The following is an 18,828-nucleotide window of genomic DNA, read 5'->3' as shown; positions in this document are numbered from 1 at the left end:
GTGCCGCAATAAACATACGTGTGCATGTGTCTTTATAGCAGCATGATTTATAATCCTTTGGGTATATACCCAGTAATGGGATGGCTGGGTCATATGGTACTTCTAGTTCTAGATCCTTGAGGAATCGCCATACTGTTTTCCATAATGGTTGAACTAGTTTAGAGTCCCACCAACAGTGTAAAAGTGTTCCTATTTCTCCACATCCTCTCCAGCACCTGTTGTTTCCTGACTTTTTAATGATTGCCGTTCTAACAGGTGTGAGATGGTATCTCATTGTGGTTTTGATTTGCATTTCTCTGATGGCCAGTGATGATAAGCATTTTTTCATGACACATGTTTTCATGTGTCAAGATATGAATGTCTTCCTTTGAGAAATGTCTGTTCATATCCTTTGCCCACTTTTTGATGGGGTTGTTTGTTTTATTCTTGTAAATTTGTTTGAGTTCTTTGTAGGTTCTGGATATTAGCCCTTTGTCAGATGAGTAGTTTGCAAAAATTTTCTCCCATTCTGTAGGTTGCCTGTTCACTCTGATGGTAGTTTCTTTTGCTGTGCAGAAGCTCTTTAGTTTAATTAGATCCCATTTGTCAAGTTTGGCTTTTGTTGCCGTTGCTTTTGGTGTTTTAGACATGAAGTCTGTATTTTTAGTAGAAACGGAGTTTCACAGTTTTAGCCAGGATGGTCTCTATCTCCTGATCTCGTCATCCGCCCATGTCGGCCTCCCAGAGTGCTGGGATTAGAGGCGTGAGCCACCACGCCCAGCCCAACATTTTTAAAGTATACTTTACTTAAAAAAAAAAACATAAAAACAGTGAAGGCCAGGCACAGTGACTGACACCTGTAATCCCAGCACTTTGGGAGGCCAAGGCAGGAAGATCACTTGAGCCCACAAATTTGAGTCCAGCCTGGGTAACACAGTCAGACCCTGTCTCTACAGAACAAAATATATATATATATTTTTTTAGCTGGATGTGGTGGCACGCACCTGTAGTCCCAGCTACTCAAGAGCCTGAGGTAGGAGGTCCACTTGAGCCCAGGAGGTCAAGGCCACAGTTAACCATGATCGCTCCACTGCACTCCAGACTGGGCAACAGAGTGAAACCCTAAGTCAGGAAAACAGAAACAGTGAAATGATTCCCTCCCACTCTTTCACTCCTTATCCTCCTTTCCAGGAGCAATCTCAGTTATCAGTTTGCTTTATATTTTTCAAAGATATTCTGTGGATTTTCATGCATGTATATAGTTTTCATCCCTATTTTATTTTTGACAAAAATAGTGAGATATTATCCACATTGGTTTGGCATATCGCTTTTTCTTTTTTAAGTTAGAGATGTGTCTTTAAGATTATTTCATATAAATATCTAGAACGACTTCATTTTATAAGACTGCATACCCATGCCTAATGAACAGAATCTGCATTTAACAAGATCCTAGTTCTTTTGGTTTCAAGATACTTTTCTTCTGAACAATGAAATATTTTCAATACTGCTCTCAAATATTTTTAGAAAATATTTCTGACACACTTTTTATTTTCATTGCTTGTAGGAAGAATTTAGAATTGTGGGTATTTGCCTGAAAGATATCATTCCACCACCTATACCCTTCCCCAGCTATTTTAAAAATCATTCATGATTAAAGTTTAGGGCATGGTTTTTGTTGCTGATTTAAAACATAATTATGAAACTAGTGTCAATATATCTCAAAAATACATTCATATTGTTGCTAAAAGAAAAACCAGTTGCATAATGTTCTGTTGTTTAAATATACCATAATTTATCTAACAAAACTTCTATCAATGAACATTAATTGTTTCCAGTCTCTTGCAATTACAGCTCATGTTTTACAGATTATCTCCTTTGTGAACCTCTTAGGAAGTACATCTATAGCATACATTTCTACTGGTGAAATTGATAGTTCAAAGGGCATATGCATTTTTTATTAAGGTTTATTGCAAAAATGCTCCCATAGAGATTTATCAAATTGCAGTTGCCAGTAGCATATCCTAATGCTTACCACTACAATGTAATGATCAAACTTGTTTTTTTCTCACTGAAAAGTGAAAAAATATTATATCATTATATTTTAAATTTGATTGTTCTCATATGTATGCAATGTGGAGCATATTTTTATATATTTATAAAAGCATTTGTATTTCCGTTTCCTGCTCAGTTATCTTCCTCTTGATCTATTAATATTCCAGTAGTAAACTGTTTTACCTTATGTAGTTCTGGAGTATATTTTAATATCTTATAGTATTTGTTCCTGTTCATTGCCCTGTGTCTCAGAATTTTCCAGGCTGCTCTCAGACATTTATTTTTTTGTATAAAACTTAGATTTTTACATTTCGTATAAATTTACAATTATTAGTTCCTGGTAAAATATTTTTTGTAATTTTATTGGGATCAGGTTGAATTTATAAAATTTAAGAAGAGAATTGACTAATTTATTTTACTATATCATTGAGTCTAAGAATAAGACATCTTTTCCTTTATTTAAATCTTTTTTTAAATGTTTCTTTGTAGCGTTTTAAAACCTTTTGTTAATATAGCTTTTAGATATTTCTTGTTAAATCTATATCTAAATACTTTATCTTTTTGATTGTTACTGAAACTGAAATCTTTTCCTGTGTGGTTTTCATGTAAGAAGGCTATTTATTTCTTGTGTTCACTACACAGGCCCCTTGTTGAATTTTAATTTTTAATGCCTTTTCCAGTTGATTCTCATGGGGTTTCCAGGTGCATAACTTTGCAGATTTTTTTTACACTTCATTTCTTTCTCTGATGTAATTGCAGTGGCTTACATGTACAGAATGATTTGGAATAGGAGTTTTGGTGGTAGGCATCTCTGTTTCTGATTAGAGTGGGCATACTGACTTTTGGCTTGAAATTTTTATATATTTCAATTTACATGCTGTAGCTGGCTGCTTTCTTGGTCCATAATTTTCTAGTCATTAGTAAAGTGAGATTCTTTTACATAGCCTAACAATAAGTTATTTTTCTAAAGAGAAAATATATTTGTGTTTTATTGTGTGTCCTAGGCAGTTAATTATATCTTGTAAGCCCTTTCCAGACTTTTGAGTAAACAATGGATTTTATAACTTAAAGTCTTAGGTGGTGCATAGCAGACTCATAGAAGTAATAGATTGCTACACATGATCCTAGCCAAAACACAGGGAAGAAATGAGTAATAGATTTCTATGACCTTAAAAGAAAATTGCAAGGTTTCCTTGGAAAACAGAACAGCCAGAAATAGTTTCTCTGTACTTGAGAGAGAGGCCTGATAAACCCAAGAAATGTAAACAATCAATCTGTTAAAATAAACACAATGGCCACTCACACACACCCCCACAAAAAAAAATCTGTGTAGAAACACAAAGGGGCTCAGAGCCGTAGGTGGTGGCTTATTTTTAAATGGTTTTTGATTGAAGCTATGTATCCAGTAGGAAGAAACTGTTGATGATTATGTTGATGACTGTGATAGTTACAGCTAACGGATAAGAGAAGCAATAACAAAAATCCATTGTTTGGCTATACGATTGAACAAATGTTATTAAATGTCTATCTCGTATAAAACATTCTCAGTGCTCTGAGACATAAAGATGAATAAGACATAGATCCTACCTATCAGTTACTATTGAACAAACTGTGTATATTCAATGTATGTGATTGAGAATATAACGTTTTGGTGATAGCCTTTGATACAGGCAGTAGGGACCTACCTATGTAAGATTAAGATTATGGAAGATTAATCTCATCAGGTAGGTAGCGGGAGGGAGAGCATCAGGAAGAATAGCTAATGGATGCTGGGCTTAATACCTAGGTGATGGGTTGATAGGTGCAGCAAACCACGATGGCACACATTTACTTATGTAACAAACCTTCACATCCTATACATGTACCCCTGAACTTAAAAGTTGAAGGAAAGAAAAAAAGATGAATTCCAATGGGAGAATCACAGTTCCCTAGAGAGGCAAAATCTGAACTGACCTTGAAAAGTACTTTGATAAATATGTTCAAGAAGGAGTGTTTTGTCTTATTCCAAGTAGAAGGAACAGCTAAAGTAAAAATAATTTGGAGAAGTTCCATTTCCCCAATAATGTATGTGTACAATTTATTTTGTATTTTTTGCTTTGTAGTGCTCTGTAGCAGTGTGTACAAAAATGGACTTATTTCCCCCTGGTGACATCTTCCTATTTGGATAGTTCAGAATATCAACTACTGATGTGGTTGGATCTGTGTCTCCACGCAAATCTCATCTTGTAGCTCCCATAATCCCCGTGTGTTGTGGGAGGGACTGGTGGGAGATGGTTGAATCATGGGGGCGGGTCCTTCCCAAGCTGTTCTCATGATAGTGAATGTGTCTCACAAGATGTGATAGTTTTAAAAATGGGAGTCTCCCTGCACAAGCTCTCTTTGCCTGCTGCCATCCATGTAAGATGTGACTTGCTCCCCTCTGCATTACATAATGATTGTGAGGCCTCCTCAGCCACGTGGAACTGTAAGTCCTCTTTCTTTTGTAAACTGCCCAGTCTCAGGTATGTCTTTATCAGCAGTATGAAAATGGACTAATACAGCTACTCATGAAATTAGTTTCATTATATATGTTATTAACATCTGACAGATTTGTGTATTTGATGGCAACAATAGATCACTATAAGTGGGGGAGAGGCAGACCTAATAAGTGTATTGGAAGGGGAAGTTAGGCAAATTGAAGCAAAAGCATGGTGGGTTTTAACTACAAAGCTGAGTGGTTTGGACAGTAAAGAGTAAGGATTGTGGAGGTTTTCTGTTTTCCAGAAAAAGTTTCAAGGAAGTTTAAGAGTTTAAAGTGGCCAGGCGCAGTGACTCATGCCTGTAATCCCAGCACTTTGGGAAGCTGAGGCAGGCGGATCACGAGGTCAGGAGATCGAGACCATCCTGGCTAACACAGTGAAACCCCATCTCTACTAAAAAACAAAAAATACAAAAAATTAGCCAGGCGTGGTGGTGGGCGCCTGTAGTCCAGCTACTCGGGAGGCTGAGGCAGGAGAATGGCGTGAACCTGGGAGGTGGAGCTTGCAGTGAGCCAAGATTGCGCCACTGCACTCCAGCCTGAGCGGAAAAAAAAAAAAAAGAGTTTAAAGTAAGAATTTGTAAACATGTAGAGCCTTTAATTTTTTCCCTTTGGAAATCTGGGACCAAGGAGTTAAAAGAGCTTTATTTCACACAATTAAGAAAAACTGGAATGTGAAATCAAAAAATATGACTTCATTGCAGTTACAGAAAATATTTAGGAAAGTGACATATAATCAAAACAAGAAGAATTAGGGAGTTTAGCAAATGCATCAAAGCAAATTCCAAGTCAGAATTACCTACATAGGAGAGAAAATATTTTTTAGCACTTTACAGAAGACCTCGGAAGCAGTAACAGAATTCACAAATACACCAGAGGGCAAAAGGCATCCCGACAATCAGTGGGACCAGTTGATGATACAGTATGAGAAGAATGCCCAGATGTGAATAAGGAGGGAACAGAAACCTTAAAGAATTCCTTGACTTTCATCTCTGTTGAGGAAGAGATAGTGAGCAGGGGGTATCCTCTTCTTCCAGAACTGATAAATATGTATTCTCAGTCACATCAACATGTTGAGTATAGACAAATTACTAGAAAGTATGTTGCGGTCCACAGGGTGCTTGTTTGGTTTTAGGTATACTTTTCATTCAGTTCAGCTAGCATAAACTTCAAGCATACATACAGCTTGATGAATTTTTACCTATATATGCATCCATGTATTCATGATCAAAATTAAGATCCAGAACATTTCCACCAACTTTGTTTCCTTCCCAGTCAATAACTTTCCCTCCAGTTAATCACTATTCTGACTTAAATCACTGCGTCTCCCATTTGCCTGTTCTTGAACTTCATTTAAATGGAACTATACCTTATGTCTCATTTGTGTCTGACTTCTTTAATTCAACATTATGCTGACCTGAAAGTTTTAAAGGGTGAAATTGTTGAATATGTCACCTATCTGCAAATAGCAACTTGGTAGAGGACTGGCAAACTGCCTTTCATCTGTAAATTCATCCATAAATCCATTATGGAAAATCTATCCATAAAGATAAATTACCATCTTTATGTGGGGTTCTTCAGGAAACCTTAAGAAATTCAGCCTAGTAAAATCTATTTGTGTGCCTGGCAGGCTGCTGAGATTCAGTGGGAAACTGTCAGGCAATATAGTTGTTTTTCAAAAGAAATCAATCTGACTAAACTAAAGAGAGTTGTTTCAAGGAACTAAGTAAAAGAAAGCTTCTGTTTTTTTTAACACATTTTTAGAAAACTTCTCAAAATAAAAATAACTATTACAGAATCAGTACGTATTGATGTAAGAAAAAATTTTCAGAATATACTTCTGAATCCTGAGAAGTATAAAGAAAATAATAAAAATCACCTGTAATCTCACCACCTCAAATAATCAGTCATTATGGTATACCTGCTATGATAGGTGTGTACAGTGATAACTTCTGTGTGAGTCACCCTAAAGCTGTACACCAGTTAGGATTAGATTCAGCTCTGAGTGACAGAAAGCCTGAAGTAATGGTGGCTTAAACAGGATAAATGTTTACATCTCTCTTGTGTAAATGATGTGCTGAGTTAAATAGTCCAGGGCTGTTGTGGCAGGTCCAGGCTCTCCTGATAGCTTGTAGCTCCACCATCTGTAATCCATGACTTCCTCTTTGTGATCCAATATGACTACCAGCTCAGGCCATTATATCCCTATTCTAACCAGAAGGAAGGAGGAAGGGACAAAGAAAGGCATGTCCTCTCCCTTTGATACTTTCTCAAAGTTGTGTACGCTACTTCTATTTATACCTTCCTGACCAGCATTTTCTTACATGGCTACATCTAGATGTTGCAGTCAAGTCTAGCAAATAGTTTTTGTTCCAGGTGGCCATAATTACAACTGAGACATGGATTCTAATTTAAAAGGAGAAGAGACATACAGATAATGAGAGACAATGGTCATAAGCTTTTTCATTTGGAACATTTATATAGTTCGTTTTAAATATGTTTACAATATAACATTGTATGGACGTATTATGCTGTTGAACATTTTGGTTTTTATTCCCTACTGTCCTGCACAGTGCTGATGAAAACATATTGTTTATATTTTTTGCACCCATCTAGTTACTGTATTTGCTTATTGTAAATTCCTAAGTGGAATTTCTTGTTCAAAGACTATACATGCACATTTTAAACTTTGATGCAATATTGCTCTTCAGGACTGCTTTAGTTTTTACCCATAGAGTAAATAAGAGTTTCCATTTCCCCACAACCTCATCTTTAGCTTCTTTGCCAATGTATGGACTGGGCATTTTATCTCAGTATAGTTTTAAATTACACTTTTATTTCTTCTGGGTTTCTGCTTTGCATTTCTGTTACATCTTTGCATATGTTTTTTCACTCATTTGTATTTCATGAATTAACTGTGCTTTTTGCACATTTTTCTGTTGGAATCTTTGTCTTTTTCTTACTCATTTGTTAGTGCTCTTTATATATTAAAGGTATCAATTTTTTGTCTTGGTTTTATAAATACTATTTTCCCAGATAATCTTTTACTTTATTCAAAGTAGTTTGTCTCATAGAAAAGTCTTTAGTATAAGTAATCCAATCTATCAGTGTTTTCTCCCAGGATCATGGCTTTAGGATCATGCCTTAAAAGTTATTTCCTGGGTCAGGCATGATGGCTCACACCTGTAATCCCAGCATTTTGGAAGGCCAGGGTGGGCGGATCGCTTGAGCCCAGGAGTTCAGGACCAGCCTGGGCAACATAGTGAGACTTCCTCTCTACAAAAAAATACAAAAATTTGCCAGGCATAATGGCTTACATCTGTAGTCCCAGCTACTCAGGAGGCTGAGGTGTGGGAGGATTGCTTGAGCCCAGAAGATTGAGACTGTGGTGAGCCATGATCACACCACTGTACTCCAGCCTGGGCAACAGAGTGAGACCCTGTCTCAAAAAAAAGTTATCTCCTACCCCAAAATTATATTAAATGTTTCGCTAAAATTTTAGAATCTCCTTGCTTAGATTCCATAATAAAGATTTTCAAAGAAGTATTTTATCATGGACCAAGGTAAACTGAAAATCAAAACTTAACTAGTTCCTCCAGTAAGTATGGCTCTCCCTTCTGCCTAATCTATAGGATCAGCATACGTTAGTAAAGAAGCTACTGCTTCCGTTCTCTCCCAAAGTCTCTACCAAATGGTAGAGGCAAATGGAAGCTCTTTCCTTTGCTGACTCCTAATTTATTATGGTGTGACTAGTAAGAAGTTTTTCCATTGAAAAGCCTTTTCTCGGCCCTAGTACTTAGCCAGTCAGCCTGGTTTTTGTGCGTACATAAATGCATGCGAATAATCCAGCATGAAGTCAGTGATTAATAAATGTTCGCTGTCTTTAAAAACTTACTCAATTTATCAAAAGCTGTTTGGCAATCCATGTCTTTGAAAAACTGAAGTGACTAAAGGGGCGTAAACTTCTCCCCACCCCCAACTCTTGATCCACCCAGCAGCATATTTGTTCAAAGATTGAAACTAGGCGTGCTCTCCTTCTTGCTGAAATGTATTATACCAGGCATCTTCCCCTAAATATAAAACACTTTTGTCTGCATTGAAAGTCTGTTAAGTTAGGGAACCCCTTCCTGATTGTCTTCACAATTGTGATCAGGAACTCCCTAGTATCCATGGTATTTCTGCTTCATGCTTTGTGATTGATTGTGATGTCCAGATTTGTCTAAACCTTGAAACTTGAACCATTGCATTTATATGTGGTTTGAAGAGAGAGAGAAAAAAAGCGTATTTCTAACATGCTAGAATAAATTCTTAGCTTACTCTTGAATAATATTACACTAATAAGTCTCCCTTCTTGATGCTGATCCTCTAGCCATGTACACGTTTTACCATTTCATTAACCATTTTTCTTGCCAGTTGTCATTGTTGCACATTTTCAGCAATTTGTATAAATTATATTGTCCTTAAAAACTTTGTTGCCAATAGAAACTTCTTTGGTAGTGACTATTCAAAAAAAAAAAAAGAGAGAGAGAAAAAAAGGGGTTTTTCTGATTTCTTTAAAAAAAAAAAAAAAATTCTGGTTAATGTTTAAAAGTAGTAGTAGTCAAGGATACAGAAGTATCTAAGTAGAAAGTGAGAGTTCCAGTATGGTCAACCACTCTCCCCTGTGGTAACCACTTCAGTCAGTTTGGTGTGTGTAGTTACAGTCTTTTATACATACATACATACATACATATATACATATATATAACAAACAGAGTCACATATATAGTTCCATGAACTTTTTTTCATCAACTATAATTACTTTTTAACGTGTATTAAGTGCTGGTTCCAGATAGCCAACAATGTTGGTTCCAAAGGCAACCCCTACCTGTTTTCCTTCCCTTACCCTTAATGGTTTACTATCAACATTTCCACCCTTCCTGTGCTTCTGTTGCGGAAATTTTGCTTTTTATGACCACCCTCTGCTGCTTGTCTCGTTTTCATGGAAAGCCAAGGATGAGCGTGAGGGAGCAACCCTAAGTGGCAGTTACTCAGCTGTGTGTGATATCTAGCCACTCTTCAACCAGAAAGTGGCTTTTCTGTGTTCACCATGCATGCTACAGATTTTCTGCACAAGTGGAAAATTATCCTCTTTTATCCAGCTGTGTAGTCACTTTGACAGTGAGTGTGATTGGCACATTTAACAGCTCTCCTGCGAGATGGAATCAAGACACAAAGTGGAAGAAAGTGAAAGATTACCAAATAAAATTGAAATGTATTTATAGAACTCTGATTATTGGAGGGCCTGGCCCAAAATTCCTAGCAGGGGTAATTTGCCTCCAAATTAGGCAAATTTGCCTCAGTGGAAGCTAGCATCTCAGAATGGGGTAATACAAGGTAGAGACGCTCCCTGTCCCTCTGGGAACCTTATATGCCCTGTTAGGCCATGGAGTGTCTCCTAGTAAGCTGCATTTACTGATGGCAGTGAATGTTAATACTCGGATGTGTTGGAGAAGAGAAAAGTTTACAAGCTCTGGAAGAACAGGGTTCCTTGTTTCTAAAAGAAATATTTAGGCTGGGCATGGTGGCTCACGCCTGTAATCCCAGCACTTTGGGAGGCCAAGGCTGGTGGATCACTCACTGGAGCCCAGAAGTTCAACAGCAGCCTGGGCAACATGGCAAAACCGCATCTCTATTTTAAACTTTTTAAAAAGAAAATAATAAAAGATTTTTTTAAAAGGAAGTATTTAGACTAGATGATCTTGAAATTAGTTCCAGCTTGTGCATTGTATAGTTTTTTACATTTTCAGAAAGTCAATTTTTTTTTTTTTTTTGGAGACAGAAGCCTCATTCTGTAGTCCAGGATGAAGTGCAATGATGTGATCTCGGCTCACTGCAACCTCCACTGCCTCAAGCTATTCTCCTGCCTCAGCCTCCCAAGTAGCTGGGATTAAAGGCACGCGCCACCACACCCAGCTAAGTTTTGTATTTTTAGTAGAGACGGGGTTTTACCATGTTGGCCAGGCTGGTCTTGAACTCCTGGCCTCAGGTGATCCTCCCACCTTGGCCTCCCAAAGTGCTGGGATTACAGCCATGAGCCACCGCGTCAGGCCCAGAAAGTCAATTGTAAAGAGTACAATGTCACAAACGTGTTGGTGACAGGTTATATAAAAGAGGAGTTTTGATTGACCCAGTGAAATGGTGGAATAATGAGAAACAACATTTGTGTGTTAAAAGAAAGCTTAAAATAATCTAGTTAAATCTCCTCATTTGTCAGATAAAGATATTTGAGACCCACAGAATTTAGGGATTCATTCAGGCTAATATCAATGTATCAGCAAAGTTAGAACTGATACTTTATGCTGACATCAAATGAGATATTGGATGATGTGATACATGGGTTGGTTAAATAGAAAATGGAAAAAATTGGTGATGTCATTTACAACTTATTTCATTAACACCATTGCCTATTTAACGAAAAAAACAGTTTATGACTGTGCAGTTCTCTCAAGCAAGAGTAAGAGCTATTGGCATCAATTCAGCCTAGAAGTTATAGGTTACAGTATAGATAATTAAAGGCAGTCTCAGCAGCAAAACTACTTTACAGTAAGAGAATCTTCTCACTCTTTTTGAATGGAAAGGAAACCAACGAAAGAAAATTACTGCTTATAATGGATTGCAGGGCAATTTAATAATTTAATTTACTTGGGACCTTTGCTTTATTGCATCAGTCAGCTAACTAATTCTCTTTGTTCAGAACCAGATTATAAACTCATCTGCATTCTTACCAATTCAAAATAAGGCCTTTTAGAGTATACCATCTCTGCAAAAAATAATAATTCTTTAGGTCTCTGACAATGCCTTTCATACTGTGTAACACGGTGTGTATGCTGTGTTGGCTAACTGTACTGATTCTGGAGCTCACCGTCCAGATTCAAGTCCTGGCACATTTTCTTAGAACTTTGAGATCATGTGAAAGTTTTATACTTTCTGTGCCTCATTTCTTTCATCTGTAAAATGAGAAAATAATTCCTACCTCATGGCGTTCTTGGGAGGATTGTAAGAGTTAAAATATAAAGTTCTTACAGAGTAGTACCTGATACCTAATAAACACCATAGCATAATAACTATGCATATTGTAATTACTTTAAACAAGACTAGGGAAAAGAACATAGATGATGTTTTAGACTAGGGTTCTTTTTGCAAAAAAAAAAAAAACAGACTTGTTACCCAAAGTCAGTTCACTAAAATTCAATTTGTCCTATGACCAAATTGCCAAATTTACTAATTTGCCAATTTTTTTTAATGAAGTTCACAGTATTTCATACTGCTTTTAAAGATTTTTGTGAGATTATGTTGGCTGGCTGTCATTTTGTTTGTATAGCCTATTTTTTTTTTTTTTTTTTTAAATCTCGGCTCACTGCAACCTCCGCCTCCCAGGTTCAAGTGACTCTCCTGTCTCAGCCTCCCAAGTAGCTGGGATTACAGGTGCTCGCCACCATGCCCGGCTAGTTTTTTTTGTTTTTGGTTTTTTTGTAGACAGAGTCTTACTCTGTCACCCAGGCTGGAGTGCAGTGGTGCGATCTCCACTTACTGCAAACTCCGCCCCCTGGGTTCAAGCAATTCTTCTGCCTCAGCCTCCCAAGTAACTGGGATTAGAGGCGCATGCCATGACGCCCAGCTAATTTGTGTTTTTTAGTTGAGACAGGGTTTCGCCATGTTGGCCAGGCTGGTCTTGAACTCCTCCTGACCTCAGGTGATCCACCCGCCTTGGCCTCCCAAAATGCTTCAATTACAGGCATGAGCCACCGCTCCTGGCCTAATGTCTTATATTTTAGTAGAGATGGGGTTTTACCATGTTGCCCAGGTTGGTCTCCAGTTCCTGAGCTCAGGGAGTCCACCCACCTCGGCCTCCCAAAGTGCTAGGATTACAGGCGTGAGCCACCGCACCCAGCTGGAAAGCAGATTGTTTCTTTTTCTTTTTTCTTTTCTTTCTTCTTTTTTTTTTTTTTTTTTTGACAGAGTTTAGCTCTGTCGCCCAGGCTGGAGTGCAGTGGCAGGATATTGGCTCACTGCAAGCTCCGCCTCCCAGGTTCACAACCAGTCTCCTGCCTCAGCCTCCCGAGTAGCCAGGACTACAGGCAACCGCCACCACGCCCGGTTAATTTTTTGTATTTTTAATAGAGATGGAGTATTACTGTGTTAGCCAGGATGGTCTCGATCTCCTGACCTCGTGATCTGCCCGCCTCGGCCTCCGAAAGTGCTGGGATTACAGGCGTGAGCCACCACACCCAGCCAGCAGATTTTTGAAGTATTAGATTTGCTGAAACCTTTGCATAATATGATTTAATCTTGTTAGTAATAAATGTGACATTCAAAATGCATATTTCAAGATTGATAATCAAGAAACTCCCAAGGACTATATACATCAGTGAAGGGAGTACTAGAAAAATTTCATTTGCTTGCTCCTGGGGTCTGTAAGGAAGCTCCTCTCTGCAAGGAGCTTGGGCCAGTGTTTTGAGAGTGTTGAGAGTCTGATGTGTATGCTCCCCTTACAGTACAGATATTTAAGTTGAGAAATCAACATAAAATGGTCTCAAAATGGTGACATTTATTGGGGACCTGCCTCAACCCATTCCTCATAGAGTTCCCGCAGAATTCCCACAAAGCCCTACCAAAAATGAGCTCACCATGCAAACTGTTCAAGGATCTGAAATCCACCATGAGTAAGGATGAGTAGACATGATAAGACTACCAAGAACTTCAGAAAATCGTGTAACATGGAGACTCTGTAATATGTGAAAGTGATTTAAAGGCATGTAGGAAGGAATCCAAACCTTTGAAAAGAATAAGATGCTGTTTTTAATAAGGAAAGAGGACTTCTAGATTTGAGAAACATAGTCACGGGAAGAAAATTTCAGTATTTAACCCGTTGGTTAAATAGCAGATTTGACACCACTAAAGAAAGAATTAGCAAAATGTAAGATAAATCTGAAGAAAATACCCAGCATGCACTATACATAGAAAAAAAAAAAAAAAAAGAAAGAAAGAAAGGATAAACAGGGAAGGGGAGTAAAATGAAACATTACCACATGTATTTAATAGGCATTCCAGAAGTAGAAACTAGAAAGAATGGAGAGAGGCCATATTCAAAGTGATCATGGCTGACAGTATTTTTCACAGTTGTGAAAGACGAGTTCTTATGTGTTAGAAGCGTAAACCAAAAGGAAAGTAAGTTATACCTCATACCTGTGTTTGAAAAATCAGAGCACCAACAACAAAGAGCATATTTTAATAGCAGCTTAAAACAGCTAGACTGGCAGCAGGTTTCTCCCCTTGAAATCTTTGGAATTCTGTCAAATTTCACTTCATGTATTTTGAGGCTACATTGCTTGTGCATAAGGGTCACAGTTATTATATATTACCAGTGAACTATTTATCATTATATAATAATCTTTGTCTTAAAATCTATTTCCAGGCTTTTAAAAATTTTACTAATTTTTTTAGAAATGGGGTCTAGCTCTGTTGCCCAGGCTGGAGTGCAGTGGCATGATCACAGCACACTGTAGCCTTCAATTTCAGGGTGTGAGCAATCCTCTTGCCTCAACCTCCCAAGTAGCTGGGCTATTTCTAAATAGCTTTCTAGGTTTATTTCTAAATCATATAGATACATCCATTTTTTTTTTCATTTGATGAATCATTGTCTAATGTGGTTTTTTTAAAATAAAATTTTATATATGCACAGTTAAAAATGAATCAAATAGTTTTACAAACTGGAAAAACTCTCAGTCCCCAGTTCCCAAATGTAAGAGACAACTTTTTTGACTCTGCTAGTTACCATTATATTTTTCAATAGTATGATTATACTGTTATTTCTTGATTTTTAAGTTTTAGTTATTATGATTTTTTTTTATTTTTTCTTCTGATTCGCTCAGATTTTTTTTTTTTTTTACTATGAAAACTGACCACAAGTTGAAGCTTTGTTTTTTTTTGTTTTTTTGTTTTTTTGTTTTTGAGACAAAGTCTCGCTGTGTCTCTGAGGAGGGAGTGCAGTTGTGCGATCTCAGTTCACTGCAACCTCCGTCTCCTGGGTTTAAGCTATTCTCCTGCCTCAGCCTCCCGAGTAGCTGGGATTACAAGTGCCCACCACCATGACGGGCTAATCACTCAAGTGATCCACCCGCCTCAGCCTCCCAAAATGTTGGGATTACAGGCATGAGCCCCACATCTGGCCAAGTTGAAGCTTTGATGTTTTATAACCAAGATATGTACAATGGGATTTCCTATCTTGTTCTAATGCACATGAAGACAAATGACAAATTTCTTGCACTATATGAAAGGAATTTCAAAGTAAAAAGAAGTTAGCATAATAATATAATTCAGTCCCATCATTAAAGCACTGTGTTTTATTTCTCATAGTTGCTGTTTTTCTCAGTGGTGTGTAAATAAAAGACAGATGTGTTTTCATCACATTTTAGAGTCAATGAATTATTTGACTTTTAAAATAGTTATTATTTAATAATATTTTAACCAATTTATTTGCTCACCAATCCTTCTTGTATCCTATTTCTTCTGAGTTCAACTCCCTTCTTCCTGAAATATAACCTTGAATATACCTCCTTCAGTGATGGTGTTGAAATAGTGAATTCTTACTTACTATTGGTCTGAAAATTTCTTAACTTTACTTCTCGACAATGATGGTGTTGGAATTGTGGGGTAGCAAATTACCTTAAAACCCCAAAGATACTACTCCAATTGTCTTCTGGCATCTGTTGTGTGCCACCACACCTGGCTATTTTTTTTAAATTTTTTGTACAGACAGGGTCTCACTGTGTTTCCCAGACTGGCCTCAAACTCCTGGCCTTAAGTTATCCTGCCCTGACCTCCCAGTGTGCTGGGATTATAGGTATGAGCTACCATGCCTGCCCATAATAAAAGCTTTTTAATGAAAATAACAGAATGAGAAATATATACATTAAGTATAACTGATAAAATTTTTATTCAAAAAATATAATGTTTATCTTAGCCACATGTAACTTTCAAAACCAGTTTCCACTTATTCTGTGAAAAAAAGGCACACGGGGAAATACAGATAGTATAGTAGTCCCTCCATACCCACAGTAGATAGCATCTAATACAATGTAATTGCTGTGCAAATAGTTGTACATTGCTTTTTGTTTGTTTGTTTGTTTTTTTGAGACAGAGTTTTGCTCTTGCCCAGGCTGGAGTGCAGTGGCATGATCTCAGCTCACTGCAACCTCTGCCTCCGGGGTTCAAGTGATCCTCCTGCCTCAGGCTCCCAAGTAGCTGGGATTACAGGCACTCACCACCATGCCCAGCTAATTTTTGTATCTTTAGTAGAGACGAGGTTTCACCGTATTGGTCAGGCTGGTCTCAAACTCCTGACCAAAGGTGATCTTCCCGCCTTGGCCTCCCAAAGTGCTAGGATTACAAGCATGAGTCACCACGCCCAGGCTGCATTTTAAAATTTATATAACTTTTGCTGCGTTGTTATATTTTATTATTTGTAGCTTTTTCTTTTCAGATATTGTTCCATTTGTTGTTGGTTGAATCTGTGGATGCAGAAGCCATGGATATGGAGAGCCAACTATAGATTGTGATCACAGAAAAACCTGTAGCTTTTTAATTAAGTAGAAATAAAGTGAACATGAAAGCGTTGCTATGTGCTTGTTAAGCTGGAAAAAAATAAAGTTTATTCTGTACTTACTAGTGGATCTATCTTCCTGAAGAGCAGACTAGCAAAATGGGAACTATTTATAAAATTGTTCATTCATTTCACCTAGTCTTAGGGGACGCACATATATAAGATATTAGTGAATGCCACTGCAGAATATAAATTACTCCATCCAAACTTAGATGACCTCTTCAGCCCCTTAATGATTTTGTAACTAATAGCAACTAAAAGCACTTACTGTTTACCAGGTAGTGTGTCCATTCATTTAGTCCTCCCATCAACTCTGCTACAGGGATAGGTTCTATTACTGCACCTTACAGTCCAAAGTTAAGTAACTTGCCCAAATCACACGTTAACACAGAGTGCAGTCAAGATTTGAGCCCAGGCAGTCTTAACTTCAGATTCCCTACTTTATATCATTGCACCAAACTGCCTCTCAGAACTAAAGCCACTTATCACATAGTTAACTTTCCTTGGTTAGGGTCATTTAATTGGCTACTACTAGGGTGATAACTACATTTCAGTACAGATTCTACATGGTTTTGAATATAATGCTCATGGGTTTGAGCAGTGAAACAGATCATCTGATATATTACCAATGACATTGTAAATAAGTACAGTCCTTTTTGGAAAGCATTTTGGCAGCAGATTGAAAGAGCCGTAAAATCCTCATCTTTTTTGACCCAGTTAGTATCACTTCTGGGAATCATCTTAAAAAATAGTCCAGTGTGGAAAAAGACTTATGCACTAAAGTAATCACCACAGCCATGCTTGTGATAGTAGAGTGACAGGAAACAACCCTCAGTGTTCAACAATAAGGGAATGAATGACCAGACAAACCATGGTATATTTACTTAGGCCAATAAAAATGAGGTGTGATGTAACATGAGGAAAACATAGTCATCAAGAGTTGAAGCAGCACACAGAGCAGTATGAATACTAAAATTACAGCTTTTACAAATATGAAAAAAGATGAAATATAAAAATGATCAGATTGGTGCGATTGTAGATAATTTTATTTCCATAATTACTTACTGGTTTTGAGCCTTAGTCTCATAACCCTCAGTAGATGATACGCTGCTTGATGACAGAGGCAGAAAACTGGAATTGCCCAAAGAGCATCGCTAGAGGCCAGAAGGTCTGGGCCCTTTGCAAGCACCTCCTGTACAAGTGTGCGAACCTCAGGCAAGCCACTCTGTGCTCCTGTGCGCTCAGTTGACCCATGATGAGCAGTGCAGTTTGGGAAGCATGAGTGGGATCTTTGGAGTCAGAGAGACCTCGCTGTGTGTCCAGCTCTTCCCAGGAAAGCTGCTGAAACTTGGTAGAGCTCAACCTTCTCATCCATACAAATAAGGCGAATGAGCTCGGGGCCTGGCACCTTTCATCAGTGCTCTAAAAATGTTTGTTCCGTTTGGTGGTAGCTGTTAGAAAGCGTTCCTCACTTTTCTTTGGCCTTTGGCCTTTAACGACAGTAACGAATGTAAAGTCGTTCAGCGAACTTCCTTTGCTGAAATATTTTGAGCATCAGCTTTTAAAAATTGTACATACTGTTCTGTTTTCTGGTGTACCTTATCCTCCATAATTTAGAGTTAAGGAGGAAGATAAAAATTTTGTCATTCAACGTGGCTGGCTAAATTTTCTGTTTTGTTTTAATCACATTTTTTTTTTCTGATTATAAAAATGTAGTAAAAGCTCATTGCTGAACTTTTGGAAAATAGAGAAAGACGAAAGAAGAAAATTGGACAATAATCTTCCCACTCAGAAATAAGTGTTATATGCATTTCGTTTTATTTTCTTCCATGCTTTTCTGAATATCTGATTTTTTCTTATTTTTGAAAGGAAAAATATAGGAAAGCTTTTCCTGGAACATTAGCTATATTTGGAGCAAGTTTAACATGATGCTTTGTGTTCATTTTGAGATAGTTTATCTTTAACAAATAGTTTTTAGATGGGGATAAAGACCGAGTAGCAATAGGGAACCAGATGGAGGGTAGAGATAGGAATATCTCTGTCTTAATTAGGAGGAACAAATTTTCTGTAATTCTGATACCTATCAAAGAAGGAACTTATGTAAAATGTAATTACCAAAATCATGGATCCTAGACTTCTTCAGGACAATTGCAATTTTAAATACTTTGTATTGTTTTCATTGTAAGTGCCCTGCATCTTTTCAAACCATGACTTGTGAATTTTTGTTTGGTAAAATGTAATCATCATACATAAACTTGGAATGAAGAAGCAGCTTGCAAAATACAACTTCTTGGCTCTTGGCCTTACCATTTTTAGAACATGCAGTTTTCAAAAATTATCAGTTCCTGTAATGTCCTCTGGAAAAAGTCATCTACTACAAAGATAGAACCAACAGAGCAACAAATACCTGGAAAGACTCAGCCTAAGTGACTGTAGCCATATGGGGCTGGGCATTGATGGAGCTTCACTCCCACTCGTGCTGTCCTTGTGCTTAAATCAGGAGAGGGCTGGGTGCCATGGCTCACGCCTATAATCCCAGCACTTTGGGAGGCCAAGGAGGCGGGCGGATCACTTGAGATTAGGAGTTCGTGACCAACCTGGCCAACATGATGAAACCCCATCTCTACTAAAAATA

At 37.6% G+C, this 18,828-nt stretch overlaps 1 protein-coding gene across 7 annotated transcripts in view; it reads left to right on the top strand.

The window, feature by feature from the left end:
• Positions 1-18,828, top strand: part of INTS9 (integrator complex subunit 9) — a 125,576-nt gene that overhangs the window by 11,669 nt on the left and 95,079 nt on the right. Inside the window, exon 1 of one of the 7 annotated variants that reach the window (XM_021942817.2) lies at positions 1,657-1,684. The exons of the other annotated variants lie outside the window; for them this stretch is intronic. Within the exon in view, the coding sequence (XP_021798509.2) occupies positions 1,676-1,684 (9 nt within the window). The 5' untranslated portion in view covers positions 1,657-1,675. Of the gene's footprint in view, positions 1-1,656; positions 1,685-18,828 lie in introns of those variants that run through there. 7 annotated transcript variants of the gene reach the window in all.

The sequence above is a fragment of the Papio anubis genome, chromosome 8, assembly GCF_008728515.1.
Source record: "Papio anubis isolate 15944 chromosome 8, Panubis1.0, whole genome shotgun sequence".
Classification (NCBI taxonomy): Eukaryota; Metazoa; Chordata; class Mammalia; order Primates; family Cercopithecidae; genus Papio; species Papio anubis.
The sequence above is the reverse complement of the archived record's forward strand: the minus strand, read 5'-3'. Positions and strand labels throughout refer to the sequence as shown.